The sequence below is a fragment of the Boleophthalmus pectinirostris genome, unplaced genomic scaffold, assembly GCF_026225935.1.
Source record: "Boleophthalmus pectinirostris isolate CB_2022bp ecotype Guang Dong unplaced genomic scaffold, ASM2622593v1 HiC_scaffold_10, whole genome shotgun sequence".
Lineage (NCBI taxonomy): Eukaryota > Metazoa > Chordata > Actinopteri > Gobiiformes > Gobiidae > Boleophthalmus > Boleophthalmus pectinirostris.
In genome coordinates this window covers 33,630,837-33,648,812 of record NW_026570971.1, presented here as the reverse complement: position 1 = coordinate 33,648,812, position 17,976 = coordinate 33,630,837, and the positions used below count along the sequence as shown (strand labels likewise).

General features: G+C 37.9%; 2 protein-coding genes across 2 annotated transcripts in view; both read left to right on the top strand.

Annotated features, from left to right (window-relative positions):
- Positions 1-2,978, top strand: part of LOC110153405 (nesprin-2-like) — a 10,401-nt gene extending 7,423 nt beyond the window's left edge. The window contains exons 13-18 of the mRNA XM_020917289.2: positions 77-336; positions 463-619; positions 1,816-1,971; positions 2,121-2,261; positions 2,382-2,561; positions 2,832-2,978. Of these exons, the coding sequence (XP_020772948.2) occupies positions 77-336; positions 463-619; positions 1,816-1,971; positions 2,121-2,261; positions 2,382-2,561; positions 2,832-2,978 (1,041 nt within the window). The remainder of the gene's footprint in view (positions 1-76; positions 337-462; positions 620-1,815; positions 1,972-2,120; positions 2,262-2,381; positions 2,562-2,831) is intronic.
- Positions 2,979-3,086: 108 nt separating this feature from the next.
- On the top strand, positions 3,087-15,922 carry LOC129411444 (uncharacterized). Its single transcript, XM_055162268.1, has 9 exons — positions 3,087-3,101; positions 3,441-3,626; positions 3,927-4,040; positions 4,408-4,560; positions 4,860-4,946; positions 5,095-5,223; positions 6,567-6,644; positions 7,603-7,665; positions 13,734-15,922. The coding sequence occupies exons 2-9, from the start codon at positions 3,507-3,509 to the stop codon at positions 13,848-13,850; spliced, it is 861 nt and encodes a 286-aa protein (XP_055018243.1). The 5' UTR covers positions 3,087-3,101; positions 3,441-3,506; the 3' UTR covers positions 13,851-15,922.
- The last annotated feature ends 2,054 nt before the right edge of the window (positions 15,923-17,976 follow it).

Sequence of the window (17,976 nt, the reverse complement as noted above, 5' to 3'; positions counted from 1 at the left end):
CCTCTGTACACATTTAAATGAACTTTGAACAGGTTCCTTTTCAGTTATGAAAACGTAAAACTGCCCTCTCTCACAGGTGGAGAAGGCGGAGTCAGTCCTGTCTCAGGTGGAGGCGGAGCTGCCCTCTCTCTCCCCCCTGACGATGGGTACAGAAGAGCTTCATGATGGGGTCCAGTCTTGGGAGCAGTATCAGGATCGACTGGACTGTGAACACCGCGCTCTTTCCGCTCTCGAGCTCAGAGTCGCACGCCTGCTTGAAGTCCCCGCCCACCTTGAACAAGCCCCGCCCACTCCCCTCTGTCAACAGCTCCAGGCCATGCAGACCAGATACAACAGGTGATGAAGATTTTTAAAAACTGAAGGGGGAAGGAGTAATATTTGTGACCATAAGAGTTGCTTTTATATGACTGGGGTAAAACTAATAGTAATATTGCTAACATTTTCCTCTGTAACTTCTGTCAGTGTGAGTAAGCGCAGCAGTGTGGGCCTGGCCTCTTCTCGTTCAGAGCTGGAGGAGAGAGAGAGGAGCCGAGAGGAGCTGCAGAGGCTGAAGATTTGGCTGGAGGCTGCAGACCACCTGCTGTCAGAGCCTGAGACCGGCAACGCCCACGAGATACAGGTCAGAAATGTCCTCCAGAACTAATATAGAACAATACAATGTGTGGACCAAACTGTTGTATCTTATTCTAGTTCAATTAAGTAATGTCATACTTAAGTTCTTCTGTTTATTTCCTTTATTTATTTTTATTTTTTAATTTTTTTATGTTTGAAATGAATTGTTTCATACATTTTTCACCTAAATATTTTAATTCTGATACATGATGCATGATTTTTGAAATTTCTATGAAGATTCCCTTATTCCCAATATACTGATAGCTTTCTTTATTCACAGAGTTGGGAAAGTAGCCAAAATTGTACCCAAGTAAGAGTTTTGTTACTTAGTACAAAGTAGTGGTCAAAGAAATTACTGGATTAAGAGTAAAAAAGTATTTGAGAAAACTACAACTCATGTAAGAGGAACTTAAAGAGTAACAGTCAGGATGTAACATCTGATTTCTAATTTCAAGTGTCATTGGAAGGACAAATAAATAATGCACAAATTCTGGTATTTTCAAAGCCTAATTTAGCCAAAGCCTAAAATTTTGAAAAACTAAATCATATCTGGAAGATTGGTGCAACACAAGTGTTCAAATCATTTCATATTGTCCATATAAAGCTTTATCATTTGTAAACTTACACAAGTTTAAGTGTGCAGCAAGAAAAGTAAAGTAAAATTTCTCTAAAAAGTAAATGTAACTGAATACTACCAATTCAGAGCTTAAGTTAGTCCATGTACAGATTTGTAACGTTTTGGCCGATTGTCATAAAACTTGCCCACAGTTGTACAGTGAACTCAGCGACCTGCCCTGTACAGACACCTGCATATCATTTTACACTGGTACAAAAAGATTGTAGTGAAAGCTTCTGCTTAGAGGGTCCAGGGGCGACAGAGAGAGAACCCAGAATACAGGGATGATAATGTGGGGTCATGTTTCAGCCTGGAGTGGTTCTGGGGTCTGGGGACTAAACCGTTATGGGCCAAAAGCCAAAGAACCATTCATTCAAAGTTTTTGTACTGAGAAACAGTCACTGCACAGAGAAAAAGGCCCAATGAAAACAGGCTCAGGGCTACAGAAACAAGTGAGGTTTACTGATTTAGAGATATAGACTAGTGTAGTGTTTTAATGAAAAGACAAAAGAGTTATTGTACAAGTTAATAGTAGAGAAAATTAGGTAGATAAGATAATTAACAGTAATGCATATGTCTGATTTCAGGAGGCGCTTCTCCAACTGTTTACCCAGAAGGCTTTGCTGCAGCGGATCACAAACTCTATACAAACAAAATACTCAGAGCCAGACGGTTTGATCCCGAGTGAGATCGAGGTTCTGCTACAAGACGCCAATCAAATCATGCAACAAGTCGAACCGAAGGTAAACCACCTCGTGTGCACCAACAGTGCGGGCGACATCCGTCCAGCGTGAATCTGTATTAGCTAATAACTTCTCTGTATATTCTCTGTCTGTCTTAGCCAGGCTTGTATAAATGACGTGGCTAACTCATTGTTTTTGTTCGGTTCCAGGTGAATGAGGCAGTGGAGAAGAGTGGTCCTGTTTACAGACTCGGCGCCAAACTGTCCGAGATCCAGTCAGGACTTCACTCGCTCCAGAAGAGACTGGACCAGAAGAGCCCCACTGCAGCCGAGGCCAAGATCACTCAGAAGGTCAGTGCAACAGAGAGAAATAGGGCAAAGTATAAAGAGACGATTATGTGTATAAGCTCTGTCTTATTATTTATTTAAAATCTACTACAACAATCCCAGTGACTCCCTCTCTCCCTGTAGCGTGTTTGGGATGAGCTGGACGTGTGGCACTCCTGTCTGGCTGCTCTGGAGGCAGATCTGCAGGACCTGGACAAACCACAGGAGGCGCTGGTGCTCACAGAGCGTCTGGTGGAGGTTCAACAGATTCACTCACAGCTGGCCAAACAGGCAGAGCAGCAGAGGACCACAGTGCTCAGCAAGGTGCAGACAAATGTAGTATTTAACATGCGGGCAGAGAGTTTAGATCAAGACACAACCAGTTTAAAGGCTCCATAGTGCTTTATTTTCTGATCTCTGTTCTAATATTGTTTCCTCATCACAAACAGACCTGGAGCTGTGTTTTGTTTCATTCACACATGTTTAACACAAAAACCCTGCTAAGTTCTTCTCTCATATGGGAAACACTCTGTTCCACCTTGTGAAGCTGGAGCTTCATTTGTTTTCATTGATTCTGTCTCTGTCTTTCTCTAGATCCACACTTGGCTCCAGGAGCACCAGGAGATGATCAACAGCTCCAAGAGTTGGATCAATGAGGCTAAAACATGGCTGCTGCACGCTCCAGCTGCTCCAGCCACTTACACCACACATGCTACAGCCACGTGCACGCTCTCCAGGTAACACATGCACTACACCACGTACACGCACACTCACGTGCACGCTCTCCAGGTACACACATGTCACACACACACAAACACACGCTCTGTAACACATACACACTACAGCCACGTGCACGCTCTCCAGGTAACACATGCACAAACACACTACAGCCACGTGCACGCTCACTCCAGGTAACACATGCACAAACACACTACAGCCACGTGCACGCACTTGCACGCCTTCAAGTCATACACACACAACAGTCAGATGCATGCGCCCTTTCAAAATAAATAAATAAAATAAATATAAAATAATAATAATAAAATAATCTGAGTAAGCACAATCCATCAATATTCACTCTCTCTCTCTCTCTCTCTCTCTCTCTCTCTCTCTCTCTCTCTCTCTCTCTCTCTCTCTCTCTCTCTCTCTCTCTCTCTCTCTCTCTCTCTCTCTCTCTCTCTCTCTCTCTCTCTCTCTCTTCAGGTGGTACTGGGAGACTCTGCTCAGATCCGCTCCACTCTTCAGGGCTTCACTCTGGTTCTGGAGGAGATGTCTCAGGTCTGTGACGTCAGCTCTCTGCAGCTCGAGCTCCAGGAGGCCGACCGAGAGGTGGCGCAAGTCCAAGACAGTTTCACCGCTCCTCTGACCAAACTCCAACACGCTGCTGCTGTGAGTCTGATCAAAAACTTAAATTACAGTCACCTTTATTTATCTACTGAGAGCAAAACTCAAAGGTTTCAATCCCAGTGTTGGCCTGTATTGACCGATGTTGTGTCTTTGAGCAAGACACTCCAACGCCTGTGGCCATATCTGGTGTCTGAGTATCGATAAGCCCAAAATAAATAATCAAAAAGTTTTATTGCTGTTACAAAAGAAAACTGAACAAAAAAGTGTTTTTACATGTCTTACATTGTCTGTCTGTGACAGTGTATGTGACATGTTTGTTTGTTTGTTTGTTTGTTGTTGCAGGAGGTGGAGGCCATTGAAGGTGAAGTGAGGAAAATGGAGAACGATGTGGCTGAAATTAAACAGCTCCTGGCTTCTCCTGAGAGTTTACCCAGCCCCAAAGTCCGAAGACTGAAGGTCAGATTCACAATTATAAAATTTACTAGAATTTATTAGATAAATGATTATTATTATTATTGAATTATTAGTTCAGGAGCATTTGAGTGAAGACTGCTGAACTCATCCAAGAAGTTTTTCAGAACATGTTTGTAGAGGTCTAAACTAGAACACAGAATAAGACCCCATGAAGACACAGGGACATTCAACTCTCAAAGAGGATGTTATATTACCTAAATAGTGAAAGCCAAGTTGCATTAAATTTAGTGAAGTTTTAACAGTATGTCCTTGAGCAAAACAGTAACTGGCCTTTATAATACCAGTGTCTGACACATAAGTAATTAATCAATTAATTAATAATTAATTAATTCTCTAATACTGGGTTCAGATCGTGGAGCAGAAGATCCAAGCGATGCAGAGGACCATAAACGATATTCAGAGCAGCAAACCTCACCTGGAGCTGCCAGAAAAGGCTGAGGAGACCCTGACTGTGTTCACTGTGGTGGACCATCTCCAGATTCTGCTCCAAGAACTGCAGAAGGTACGACTTAATAAAGCAACAATAAAGGATCAGTTTTGTTCAAAACACATATGGATATGCATGACTAATGACCACAGGACCTATAATTTAAATAAAGCCCCATTGTGTAACTTTTCAGACAAAAATAGTCTAAAATAAAAGTGTATTTTAAAAGTGTTGGTTTAATATTTGTTTCTGAAACTATAAATCGTAAAACATATGGCTATTTTTATTTTTTTTTATTGTAAATGAATAGTGTAACAAGCATCTCTTCTCTTATGAGACTAATTAACTAACTATAAACTTGAATTCTATTTCAGAAAGTACCGGCTCTGTTTATCCAGCAGCCTGACCAGCCCCGACAATCTCCATTTCAGCCTCCACCCGAGAAAACTACATCTGAGGAGGTGAGATTTGGTCAATTTCTTATTCCCATATACAACACATACAGTATAATAACGAATATGTTAAAACAAAATAAAAAATGCTCCTCTAAATCGATCAAATATGACCCAGCATTAATAATAATTTCTATTTTTCATATTTGTTTTTCAGAAGGAGGAGGGAGAGATCCAGATAGTTCATGTGAAGGAGGACGTGTTGAAGGTTTCAGGAGCAGAGCTGCTCACTGTGGAACAGTCAACAGCAGAACAGAGAGCGACCCCCACTCCACCGGATACTCAGGTACTACACGACAAAAAAACTATTACTAATACTACAACTACTACTTCTACTACTTCTACTAAAAAACTGCTACTGCACTACAAAAACTACTACTGCACTGTACTACTACTACTACATGACTAGAAATTATTACTGCTACAACATAACTACTACTACTACTAAAACAACTACTACGACTACTACTATTACTGCTACAACTGCTAAATCCAAACCCTGACTACTACTATTCCAACCACTCCACTCCTACTACTCTTACTACTCTTCCTCCTCCTCCTCCTCCTCCTACTACTACTACTACTACTACTTTGACATCCTAGCCCAGGGTCATGTAGTAGTTTCACTAGTAGTACTACTTCTCCTACAGGACTAAAAAAAACACTGCCTTTACAGCACTGTTAGAAGCTACCACTACTACTACTACTACTACTACTACTACTACTACTACTACTACTACTACTACTACTACTACTACTACTACTTCAGTGCTACATTTGCAGTATTGAAGTGGCGCTCTGTCATGCCTCCTGTAAAATGTGTGGTTCAATAAGATGCATGGTGGAACATTAAACAAACCCAGTCTTGTGCATGTGATAAGATCATCATTATACTAAAGAAAAGAAGCACACATTTTAACTTTATCTCACAAATAACCCCTTTTTCACAGCTTTAAATCAGGCCTGTGCTGATTTAAAGTTCATGAATTTTTTCTTCCATTGGTTTTGTTTTTCATCTCATTTTGTTTGTTTACTTCATAACAAGTAGTTTAAGTGTTGTTTGAACATTTGCGGTTTGAATTTCCAAGAGATCAGGGATATGTTGTAGTACATAAGATTTTGATTATACATTTCAAGCACATGACCCATCTGTGTTCCCAGATATGAGCTAGACATGGTTGAATCAAATATGACTTTGGCTAATAACAACTGTAATGCTGATTTATTTTTAAATACAAACACATCTGATATGATGTTGAAACTGTTTATGTTATAATTTGGACAAGTATCCAATCAGAAAAGAGAATGAGCATCACATGAGTCACTCATTTGGGTTGCCAGTTTCAATGCTGAAATCCAGTTGTATAGTCCTGCTAGTGCAGCCTCTGCAGCTTAGACAGGGAATTCTGGAGGTTCTGAGCTTTCGCATGAGGCCTGAACATAAAGTGAGAATGAGACAAACTTGGATGTACCTCTATCTGCAGGTTAAGGCTCTAGAAACTCAGCTTCTGTTGTGATTGTGGATTGAGTGCAAGTTAGATACTGTACCTTTAAAATCCACAAAAACAAAATATATAATTGTTGATCACATGACCCATGATGCTGAGCTGGTGTTGTTAATGGTTGCAGTCACCTGAAGGAAGCCCGGAGAGGGCATCTGGCTTATTTTGGTGGCTGTGGGACCTTTTCCTGGGCACAGCTCCGCAGGTAAAGCCCAGTACAAACACCGCTGTGTGGGGGAAGACTGCCCTCTTCTGGTGTCTCTCTGAGTCTCGGTTTTACGGTTTCACTTCTGAGAATGCTCTCTACTGCCCTCGTGTGGGGACGACCGATATTACTCTCTTTCTTTGTTGGCTCTTCTTGGGAGAATTCTGGTGTTACTGGGATCCTGTTTCAAAGGATTTTAATCATTGTATTTATTTATTTGACAATGAAATGATATATTGCAACATGACACAAAGTCATCAAGCCTGTTTAAAGATAGCAAGTTATTATTTAAGTACACCCACCCACACCTACTTTACAATACAAAAATCAGATATTAAAACTAGTAACACAAGTAAGTACTCATTTAAGCATTCAAAGGACATAAAAGAACCTTTCGTGAATGACTTTAGAATGATCTTGAGCTCTGTCAGAACAAGTATAAGAGCACATAGACTAGTATACGCCCGTGGACCACAATGGAACCTACTGGACCACTGAGGATTACACAGAAGACTTCATGGTAATATGATAGAAAGTACGTACAATGATCTAATATTGAAATCATTTTATTATCTTCGCGGTATCAGAATCGGTATCGAGTATCGAGTCTATTCCTTAGTATCAACATCAAGTTTGAAATGTTAGTTTAGTGACACCACTACTTTCAACTTGTCTTAGTTCATTATAACATTATGTCAGATTCTTAACATGCTAAAGCTAACACAGCCTAAACCTACTGTCTTTAAAAAGTAAATACCAACATAACTTTCCATTCTCTGGCTGCTGTAACGCAAACCTGAACATTTTCACTGTTTATTTTAACCATATTTCCTCCTCTGTGTGTCTAACTGCGTGTGGCACTTTGTACTCACCTCTCTCTGGAGCGTGTGCTCTGTTAGAATTAGCATCGTTGGCGTCCTGTTGTTGCTGATAGAAAATTATTTGTCGTTGGTGTCAGGAGCCAGAGGTCCGAATCGCTGAAGAAGTCCCACCTGATGTACCACAAACTGAAGAGGAAAAGGTAAAAACACAGCCGTACTTATATTCTTATGATGTATGTTTAGGCCTGTCACGATAACACATTTTGAAGTGCGATATTAGATTTAGACAAACTCACAGTAGCTCACACATCACAATATTATAATAGCAAAGAGATCAAATATAAATGGTAATAATAAACTCAGAATAACTAGCAAAAATAGCAAGAAACTGGTGTCAAATAAGGCATACTGGACTATTTCGGACTATAAGTCGCTCCGGAGTATAAGTCGCACCCGCCAAAAAATACAAAGTAGCACCGGACTATAAGTTGCACTTTTTTGGGGAAATTTATTTGATAAAATCATGGACCAGGAACCAACATTTCCTGTTGAAAGACAAGTTCTAATAATAACAACAGAAGAGAGAACAACAGACTGTTAACGTCACATATGAACAGTTCTTCAGATAAACTATAACATAAACAACAGAACAGAACAAGTTTACCAAACTCTCCATCTCACTCCAAATCACTAAATCCATTCAATTCTTCATCCTCGGTGTCACTTCTGAACAGGTCTGTCTCAACTTCCAGAGGTAAACAGAGAGTCACTTCCTCTTCTGTGTCGCTGTCGTCAGACTCAGCATCAGTTCCAGTTAGAATTATTCTGGTCTTTCTGAATCCCGACAGGATGGTTTTAATCTTACATTTTCAGTGGTGCAGACATAATGGTGCGATCGACTGACATGATACAGACAGGACAGAGGCTCTTTCTGCAGGAGACATGTGCAGTAGAGTGAAGTGACAGTGGTACAGGAGGAACAGGAGCAGCAGATACTCACACACAAGACTAGAACCTCTCACCGCTTCAGTGTGAACATTTTAATATATAAGTCACACCTCAGTATTGTTGCAGGAAACACCCAAATCATGAAAAAAGTGCCACTTATACTCTGAAAATATGGTAATTATATAAACATATATGTACAAGTAAAGTAAAAAAAAGTTAAAACAAAATATATAGTAATAGTATATCACAGTATATTGATTAAGTAAATATAGATGAAAAATTATAATATTTAAATTAATTTATGCTACTTGCACAAAAACCCAAAAGCCAGTTTAAAGGACAAATTCTAAGTATACTATATTGTTAAAAAAAAAGCAGCGAGCACGAGCTGCAATACATAAATACCTGAAGTGAAATGAAACAAATAGACAAACAGACATTATTAAAGGTACACTGTGTAACTTTGTGGTTGGAGGTCTGTCACCTGCTGGTTTCTATGGTTATGTCATTACTCTACCTGGAATGTTCCACAGTATGACAATAATATACAGCTCTACTTTACATTTATTCAGTTACAGGTGGTTTCATAGCTCAAAAATACCTAGAAAAACAGACTGTGAGCGGGTTCGCCTCTCCACAGATCTGACCTGTACCTGGTTTGGTCTGCATGAGGATATAAAGGTTTAATGTCTTATTGTGAAACATTCCAGACAAAGCAATAACATCTACATAGAGAAAAGCATTTGAATGACCCTCCACCAGAAAAGTTACACAGTGCACCTTTAAATCAACTTTTTATGGCTCCAATCTTATGATATAGCCAAAAAAAAAAAAAAAAAGACCCAGTAGTGCAAAGAAAATGTACACATGATAAATACTGACCACCAAAAAAAATGTAGTTCCAGCTTTCATATATTTACGTTAAGTCAGTATTGTCTTTATCGTGACAGGCCTATGGAGACTTTTTGCTTTTAATGGTCCCAAGTTGAAAATCAGATCATGTTGTATTGTGGTTTCCTCACCAAAAACATACCCGGAGTTTGTTTTCATTGATTCACACATTTACCGTATTTTCCGCACTATAGGACGCTCTGGATTATAAGGCGCACTCATTGAATGGTCTTTTGGAACTTTTGTCACATATAAACCGCACCGGACTATAAGGCAAATTAAACGAAACACAACAGTTCAATAAGTCAAACTTTATTTAACATGTTCTCAATAACTCTCAACTTTGTTCAATTGTAACGCGTAAAAAAAAATACTGTCTGAGATGCTAAATTGTTCTCGTATTCACAATAAGTCATAATAGTTGAAACAGTTGGGTGATTCTGGCGTCCACACGTCCACATCCCTCTGGTCATTATCCGAGTCAGTGTGGTTACTGTTCCCTGGAGTTCAGTTCAGTGATGATTCTGGTCTTGGTGAAAGCTTGGACCACAGTTGATACTGATCCTTGGCGTCCACGATCCGTTGGCAGATCGTGGTGTAAGTGGCTCGGCGCTGTCTCTCTGTCTTGGTGAATGTGTGTTTCTTCTCTCATCCACTGCTCCCACGCAGCTCACACTTTCACTTTAGAACAGTCTTGAGTTTAAAGTGGGCGTTGTGAGCGTGTCTCTTGACAGGTGCATTTTGATATTAAAAGGAATCACAGTCTGTATTACTCCTGATGCTCCTGACTATGGGAGCCGTAACGCTGCAAGTGGAGCGGCTTTGGAGTTTACTAAAGTCGTACTAAGACACCCCAAGACACCTGGTCATTTTGGATGAAATTAAAGGCTTTTAAGTGTGCCCTATAGTGCGGAAAATATGGTGATCCATCTCTGTTCCACCTTGTGATGTCATTTTGAGATCATCCAGTTGTGCTCTTTCATGTTTTTAAAGTCCTTTCACTTTCATTTATTCTGAGCATATATATGTTACATTTGACATTTACCTTCACAATCATGTAACTTTGGAGCTAACAGCGATTGTTCAAGCCTCAATTTAGAATTTAAAATAGTAATTTCATAGTTTTATTGGTATATATCTATTTTGTGCAAATAAACAAATAAATTAACAAAAAACAGAAACTATAACATTTGTTTGAAAATTGCAATCTACCACAGATGTGCAGTTAAAGGTGCACTGTGTAACTTTTCTGGTGGAGGGTCCGCCTCTGTCTCCATGGAGATGTCTGAGCCTTTTTATTTATTCAATTACAGGTGTTTTTATTGCTCAAAAAAACTCGTATTCTTACTGTAATCTGGATCACCTCAGTTCAGATTATAACTCACCTGCTTGTCTCCATGGAGTTTGATAAGTTTAATGCCATACTGTGTCATATTTTTGGCAAAACACAGAAGCAAGCCCTCCATCAGAAAAGATATAAACAAAGTATGCAATTGTATAAAGAAAATTTGAAAATCTGTTACTAAATGATGTTGACATGTGCCATATGACCCAGTCTAAACCATCTCATGTGGATCTTCCTCCCTTTTCCTCCATAACAATCATGATAACCCTTTATAATAACTAACTGTAATTAGCCTTAACGCATGAGCAAAAACTCAACTCAGAATGAACAAACTGCTGTTTTTTAAAAGAATGATTCAGACTTAGTAACTACTTTAATGCGCTGCAGCTGATTTGGCGTAAGGGTAAAGCTAACAACAACTAGCATTTTAACGCGCACTTCCCGATTATCAGACAATAAGACGCTTTCTAGGTGCAGTGGACAGTTACACGGCGGCCTCATTTTGACGATACATGTACATTAATGGCTGCTAACCTGATCTCACCTTTTATTACTCTGAGTTACTAAACCTGAATCATTCTTAATAAACTATGTGTTCATTGTGAATTAGATCTTTGTTCCTGCTTCATTAAGGCTAATTAAAGGTCATATTACGCTAAATTGACTCTCGTGAGCTTTAAAGGTGCACTATTTAACTTTTTTATTTACGGGTCCGTCTCTTGCTTGTTTCTGCGGAGATGTCATTGCTCTGCCTGGAATGTTCCACAGTGTGACATTAAACAGCTCTACCTTACATTTGTTCAATTACAGGTGGTTTTATAGCAAAAAATACCTTGAAAAACAGACATTCTGACTGTGATGGGGTCGTCTCTCCACAGATCTGACCTGTAACTTGGTCTGGTTTAGTCTCCATGAGGATAGAAAGGTTTAATACAAGGGCTGAACGATCTATCGTTTTGGACAGAAAATTGCAATTTCAGACAACACGATTTTGGGAGCGTCAAAGCCACGTTTTAGTTTTTTTTGCAGTACTCCTCGAAGTTTAGTTCTGCATCAACTCAATACACACTGCCACCGTCACCTTGTCGCAGTCGTTTTTGATTTATGGGTCTCCATCGAGGTCTATGCGCTGCGAAGTAATTCACCACCACAACTCTAGGAGGCGAGGATTTAAAACTGGTGTTCGTGGAAAGTTTAACATGAACCATGTCCAATGTGATAGAAACACAGAACAGACTCACCATCATCAGCACATCATCTGTCACAGAAAGAACACTCATATTCCACTGAGTCGTGTCCTTTAGAAGCTGAACCACATCAGCAGCACAAGGAAAGAGCTGTTTTTTTCAGTGCTTATAGTTTATGCAAATCAGCCATGCGGTTTTAAACTTTGTTTCTGTAAAACATGAACAAATGTGCATTAGCTGCATTAAACATAGAAAAAAAAATGGAGTACAGGAAATGTATGTAGAGCGGTGTTAGAGAGGACCAATCACAGCTCTTATTGTTTGCATAAACTGGGCTTTACGGTCCAGCATGAAAGCGTCGGTGCAGGATTCTGGTATGATGTAAGTTTTTGTGATGTGTGCAAATGTTCATGTGCACTGAAACTTGATTTGAAATAAATCGTGGATGAAATCAAAATCCCAAAATATCTGCCAGAAAATCATGATTACATTTTTCTTAAAATCATTCAGCCCTATTTAATGCCACACTGTGAAACAATCTAGAGAAAACAATAACATCTTCATGGAGAAAAACCTTTGACGGACTTTCCACCAGAAAAGTTACACAATGCACCTTTAAGTCATGTTATAATGTTTTTACCTCCTTAAAAACAAACCTGGAGTTGTGTTTTGTTTCATTCACACGTTTAAAGGTTGTATCAAAGATTTTCCAAGAGAAATACAGTGATTCTGCAGCTTCTTATGTAGAAACATCTCCTCCCGTCTCCTTCCTTACGCTAGAATTCACGCTTGTTTACAGCCGGTGCACGTTCAGAATCGCTGTTGAAGTTTCCTGTCCAGAAGTCATTTATTGACCGACGCGTCTTTAGTCTTTAGACCCTTCGTTTGCTTCATTCGCACCATCGCTGGAAGGAATCTCCAAGAATCACCTTAGTTTGGCTTTGCTCCTTTTCCCCTTCTCTTCTTCTTTCAGCGACCTCAAAAACAACGTACTTTTTTTTGCGGTGAACTGGTCGTGGATTCTCGTCTGCCGTCGCAACAAACTTTGTATGAACTACGAGGAAGCTACAGTTAAAAAAAAACGCTAAAAACCACTGCGTTGGTCGAGTAAACTGCGTCTCGTGTCTGTGGAAATGCGTGAGAGGTGAATGTAAACCACATAATCCCAGCGCACCGGCGACTCATTTATGCTAGAAATGTAGGGAGTTTGATTGACAACCTGACAGCCAATAGGAAACGAGGCAGCCTCTTTATCTGTTGGCTGATGTTTATCTGGCCCCATCACGTCCACAGTTGATGGATTTTCACAATCAAGGCTGCTGCATCTCTATAACGCTTTCATTGACAATTTGAAACAAAAAAAAATCCTCCATACAACCTTTAAGTAACTCTGCATTATTAGTCTACATGTCTACATCTCCAAAGCTCAAAATTCTCTGTTCCACCATGTGATGTCATGAAGTGGTAGTTTTCATGTGAACAGCTCCATTTACTTTTAGTTCTGTAAACTGGCAATTCCAGAGCTGAAATGATCCAAATGATTCTAGTGAAGGCGGAGTTCAAAACACAGTGGAGCACTTCTCGTATTACCACATGACATCACAAGGTGGAGCAGAGTGTTTTCAGTTTGAGAGAAAAACTCAGCCTAAATATGCAGGGTTTGTGTGTTAAAATGTGAATGAAACAAAACACAACTTCAGGTCTGTTTGTGATGAGGAAACAGCATTAGAACATAGATCAGAACAGAGCGTAACATGAACCCTTTAAGGTTTAGTTATTATAAAGCGTCAGGTCCGTCCTTCTTTGCATTAACTGTACCTCATCATTTGAACTAAGTGAATGTCGTTGCCGTGGTTTTGGACTGTTTAACCCTCTAATCCTAATCCCATCTCTGTAGGAGGCTGAACCCGAGGATGCTGGTTCGATTCCCGCCCCGTCCACCGGAGAGGAGAGCCCGGTACCGCCCTCTCCCGGCGCGGCCTCCTCCAAATCCGGCCGCTGCGTATTGTCCTAGGCCTAAAAACCACCACAAACCACCACTAGAGGCGCTACTTTCAATACCTACGGACTCTATTTTGCACTATCTTTAATGTTGCCGAAGATATTTACACTGTTGTCTGTAAAGTTATCAGATTTTTGTTATCAAATCTTATAGAAAAGCTGCTAACACTGTAGTTTAGAGCTCTACAAACAGTTTCTGAAATGCAACGCTCTTCTTAAAACATAAATCGCAAATCCTTGTGAGAAAAAGCGCAAATTTTTAACAGATTATAATTTACGACCCTTTGCAAACTACTTTTTCAAGTAATTCTTATAAAAAACTATAACTGTTTGAATATTTAAATAAAAATCATGATTCTTTACAGTCAACAGTGTAAACCGACGTACTCGACAGATGAATGAATGCCTTTTGAATGTCAGTATTTTGAACCTGTGACAGTTTAAGCCTCCTGCAAAGACTATAATTTATGTTTACTTTGCATGACCATGACGAATATAATGTTGATATATAGAGACGACTAATATATATATTTGGAAAAAAACAGTCTTAAACAACAGATTAAGACTTGTACATGTTGAGAATAATATATAGAAATACTACGGTGAACTACTGCAATGTCCTTTTAGATGTTTACAAGGCAAAATCACAAACGAATGAATGAATCGTCTTGAGAAATGGTGTCTGCTGATGCTTGGATTCCACTTTATCCCAAATATATACTCATTTTAAAACTATTATTCTATAGAAATGTTTAAGAATCGAGATTTTGAAAATGCAGATCACAATTTTGTCATAATCAGTAAAATCAACGATACAGTTATATTTTAAAGTGCGTTTTGACTTGATTTGTTGGGATTATGAGTCAGATCATAACTATTGTGTAATTTGTCCCTTTGTTTACATTACGGTTGCTAGGTAACACGCCTGTACATGTCACATCTGCTGCCCAAATAGGAAGTAAAATTATAAATTCACCAAAATGACAAAACTAGAAAATGTTTTGAAAATGTCAAATCTGAAAAGATGACGTTAACTATAAGGTTTTATTGGTCAAATGCGATTAATTAATTTCAGATCCCAATCACCATTTGAGAATCTCTGCTCAAGATCATTCATGCAACTATTTTTAATTCACAAATTTTGCCTTACTCTTACAAAATATGACTACTTCTTACGTAAAATTCATGAGAACTTTCTGAATATCTAAGGCCCATGTTATAACTGTTCTACTTCACAAATTGGGCCCTAAAATTTTGCAACTTTTATTTTATTTTATTTTTTTTCAATCTTTATTTCCTTAAAGCTCCCTGCAAACATATATTATTCCAATGTTAAACCTGAAATCTATTTAGCTTCTTTTTGGTTCGTTTTGGGTTAAATTAGTCATCATTTAAACTGTTTACAAAGTTATTTTTTAATTTTCTTTTAATTTTGTCAGCCAGGGTGTTTTACCGCAAAATAGTCGATTAGCTATTGTCTTTTTAATTACAAAACAAAACAAGCAAAGGATTCTTCTGTCTTTAAAATCAAATCAGAATAATTTGATCATACTGGAAATCCCGTTGAGTGCCTTTATATAGAATAATTTTGCACGTACAATGAGCCAAAACCCAATAACACCACAAAATCATGAAAACAAAATACTCAAATTCAAATGCTGCATATGTCCAATTTTTATTTAATTTTTTCACAATGAACATAACATTTGTACATTTAAATATAACCAAATATTTAACCTCTCCAGTGTTTCCTATGCTGTTGTTTACATAAAAAAGTACAAAATATGATATGAAATGAGCTAAAGTGAAGGGTGAGGGTGATTCTATATTGTTTTGCATGAACTGAATGTGATCCTGTTTCATATGTATTATAAACTAGCCTGTGTCTGTCTGTGCAGTGTGAAATCTTAAGCTAAATTTGAGCCTTGGTCTTATTAATATGAATAATGATCAATAATAATAATAATAATAATAATAATGATAATAATGATAATAGGAATAATAATAATGATGATGTAATGCTGTGTGCTTTGCTTTGGTGCTTCTTGACTTTTGTATTTTCAATAAACTGTTCTTTAACATTAACCTGCTGAGTTTTGATTAATACTTTTAAGTTATTGCACAGTATGTTTGATTCAGTTGAAGCTTTTTATTCATAGATTTCCTTTGCTTCCTGTTATTCCTGACATTTTGAGGACTTTAAACAATTCAAAAAAGATGCAACGTTTTGATTTAAATTGTCAATTGCCGTGGCTACAGCCCTATTATTTATCATTCACTATAAACCCGGGTAAGTTACCAGTTACAATCCAGTATGTCCGGCGATATCTACACACTTTATAGTTTACATATAGACACATCATGGGATACACACATTATACACAACATAGGAGGGGGATCTGAACCCAGCCCCCCCCCATGTGAAAGATGTGAATGAAACAAAACACAACTCAAAGTCTTTTTTTTTTTTTTTTTTAATGAGGAAACAACATTATAGATCACAAAAGAGAGTAAAATGACCCCTGCTAAATCAATTAGATTTTGATACATTTAATACATATGACTGGAATAATTTAATTAATTTTCAGTTTTATATGTAATTCTTGATTTTTTTTGTACACACATTGTACACACTATCCAGTATATCCGGCTGTATCTAAACACATGGCCCCCTATTAGTTTAATAAAACATACACACTTACATACATTACATATTATAGTATACACACAGTACATTATACACACATTACATATTATATTTTAACTACTTAATTCTACTAAGTTGTACCTCATTTATGTTTTTAAGTTATGCTCACTTATAGCCATTATAGTTGCCTTTAATTTAGAAAAATGAGTTAAAATTACTCAAAAACAAGAACATGTTACAGCAGCTTCACATAATTAAGTTAGTAAGACTATTTCTAAACTTTGAGTAAACACAACTTAATCTGTTTAATTACTTTGAAAGTTTGGGTTTACAGTGTTCTGAAACCCTTAGATTAGTGTTTCCCAAACTTTTTTTTTTTCTGGGGACCCGTATTTTAAAAGTCACAAACCTTTGCGACCCAAGTCAACAGACATTATTCATAAATCACAAAATAAAGGTGGATTTGAGCATTATTGAACATTCATGAGGATATTTTATTGTTGACTGAGTGATTGTGTCTCTGAACAATTAGTATTTATTAGAAACAATGAATAACAGTCACTGAAGCAGTAATAAAAGGATCCAGAAGTCGACTATTTGGACATTAAATATAGAACATTTCTTTTTCTTTTCAACATTCAATTGAACCGTGTGAAGAATCCCTCAGTCGTCCAGGTAGAATCCATGTTTGTCAACAGGACAAAAGTTAGTTTTGTTGAACTGGTTGAATTTGGTTGAAAACTAACTTTTGTCCAGTCGACAAACTGATTTTTCTCCTCGTCATTCAACTGAACCAGCAATATTAGAAAAAAAGTCAAAAAAAAATAATAGTTATAAATAATAAAATAATACATAAAAAGATTAGAAATGATACAAAACATGTCTTAACATTTGAACATTTCTAGTGTGATAGTTGGGCCTGTGTGTGTTTTTGTAGTGTGTTCAGTCCATTTCTGTTTCTGTGTTTTGTCTTCATTTTTGTGAGCACAGAAAATCACAATTCCCTGCCACGGACACAATCAGTGGATATCTCTGGAGCATACTTCTGGTGGCAGGAAAAAAGGCTATTATAAAAAAAATGGATGACACAAACTGCACCATCAATCAAAGACTGATCGGAAATTATAGATAAAATTTAAAAAATGGAAAAAATTACATTTGGACTTAATTTGAAAATGGACCTCTTTGACAAACTTTGGACTAAATGGGACTCATACGCTGGACAGGATGTGCCGTAACAGTGTTTAAATTTAAATGTAAAATAAAAACATAGGATGCAGTCTGTCAAATTTGTTTTCTCTCTATGTCAAGTTCGCTGTTTTGTGTTAGGTGTTGTTTACCTTTTCATTAAAACTGAAGAAAAAAAAAAAGAAAATCACAATTCACACAAATATATGTAGTAGTGAAAGGAATAATCAGAGAAATACCAACCGTACTGACGACAGGACATTCTGATGAAATCCTGATCCAGAATGACGAGAAATATTCACTG

Excerpts from the sequence above, each read along its gene's own strand:
- LOC129411444 (XM_055162268.1), top strand. The coding sequence starts at position 3,507 with ATGTCTCAGGTCTGTGACGTCAGCTCTCTGCAGCTCGAGCTCCAGGAG. Across the intron at positions 4,947-5,094 it reads AGAAAACTACATCTGAGGAG|AAGGAGGAGGGAGAGATCCA; the intron begins GTGAGATTTGGT and ends TTTGTTTTTCAG. Across the intron at positions 5,224-6,566 it reads CCACTCCACCGGATACTCAG|TCACCTGAAGGAAGCCCGGA; the intron begins GTACTACACGAC and ends TAATGGTTGCAG.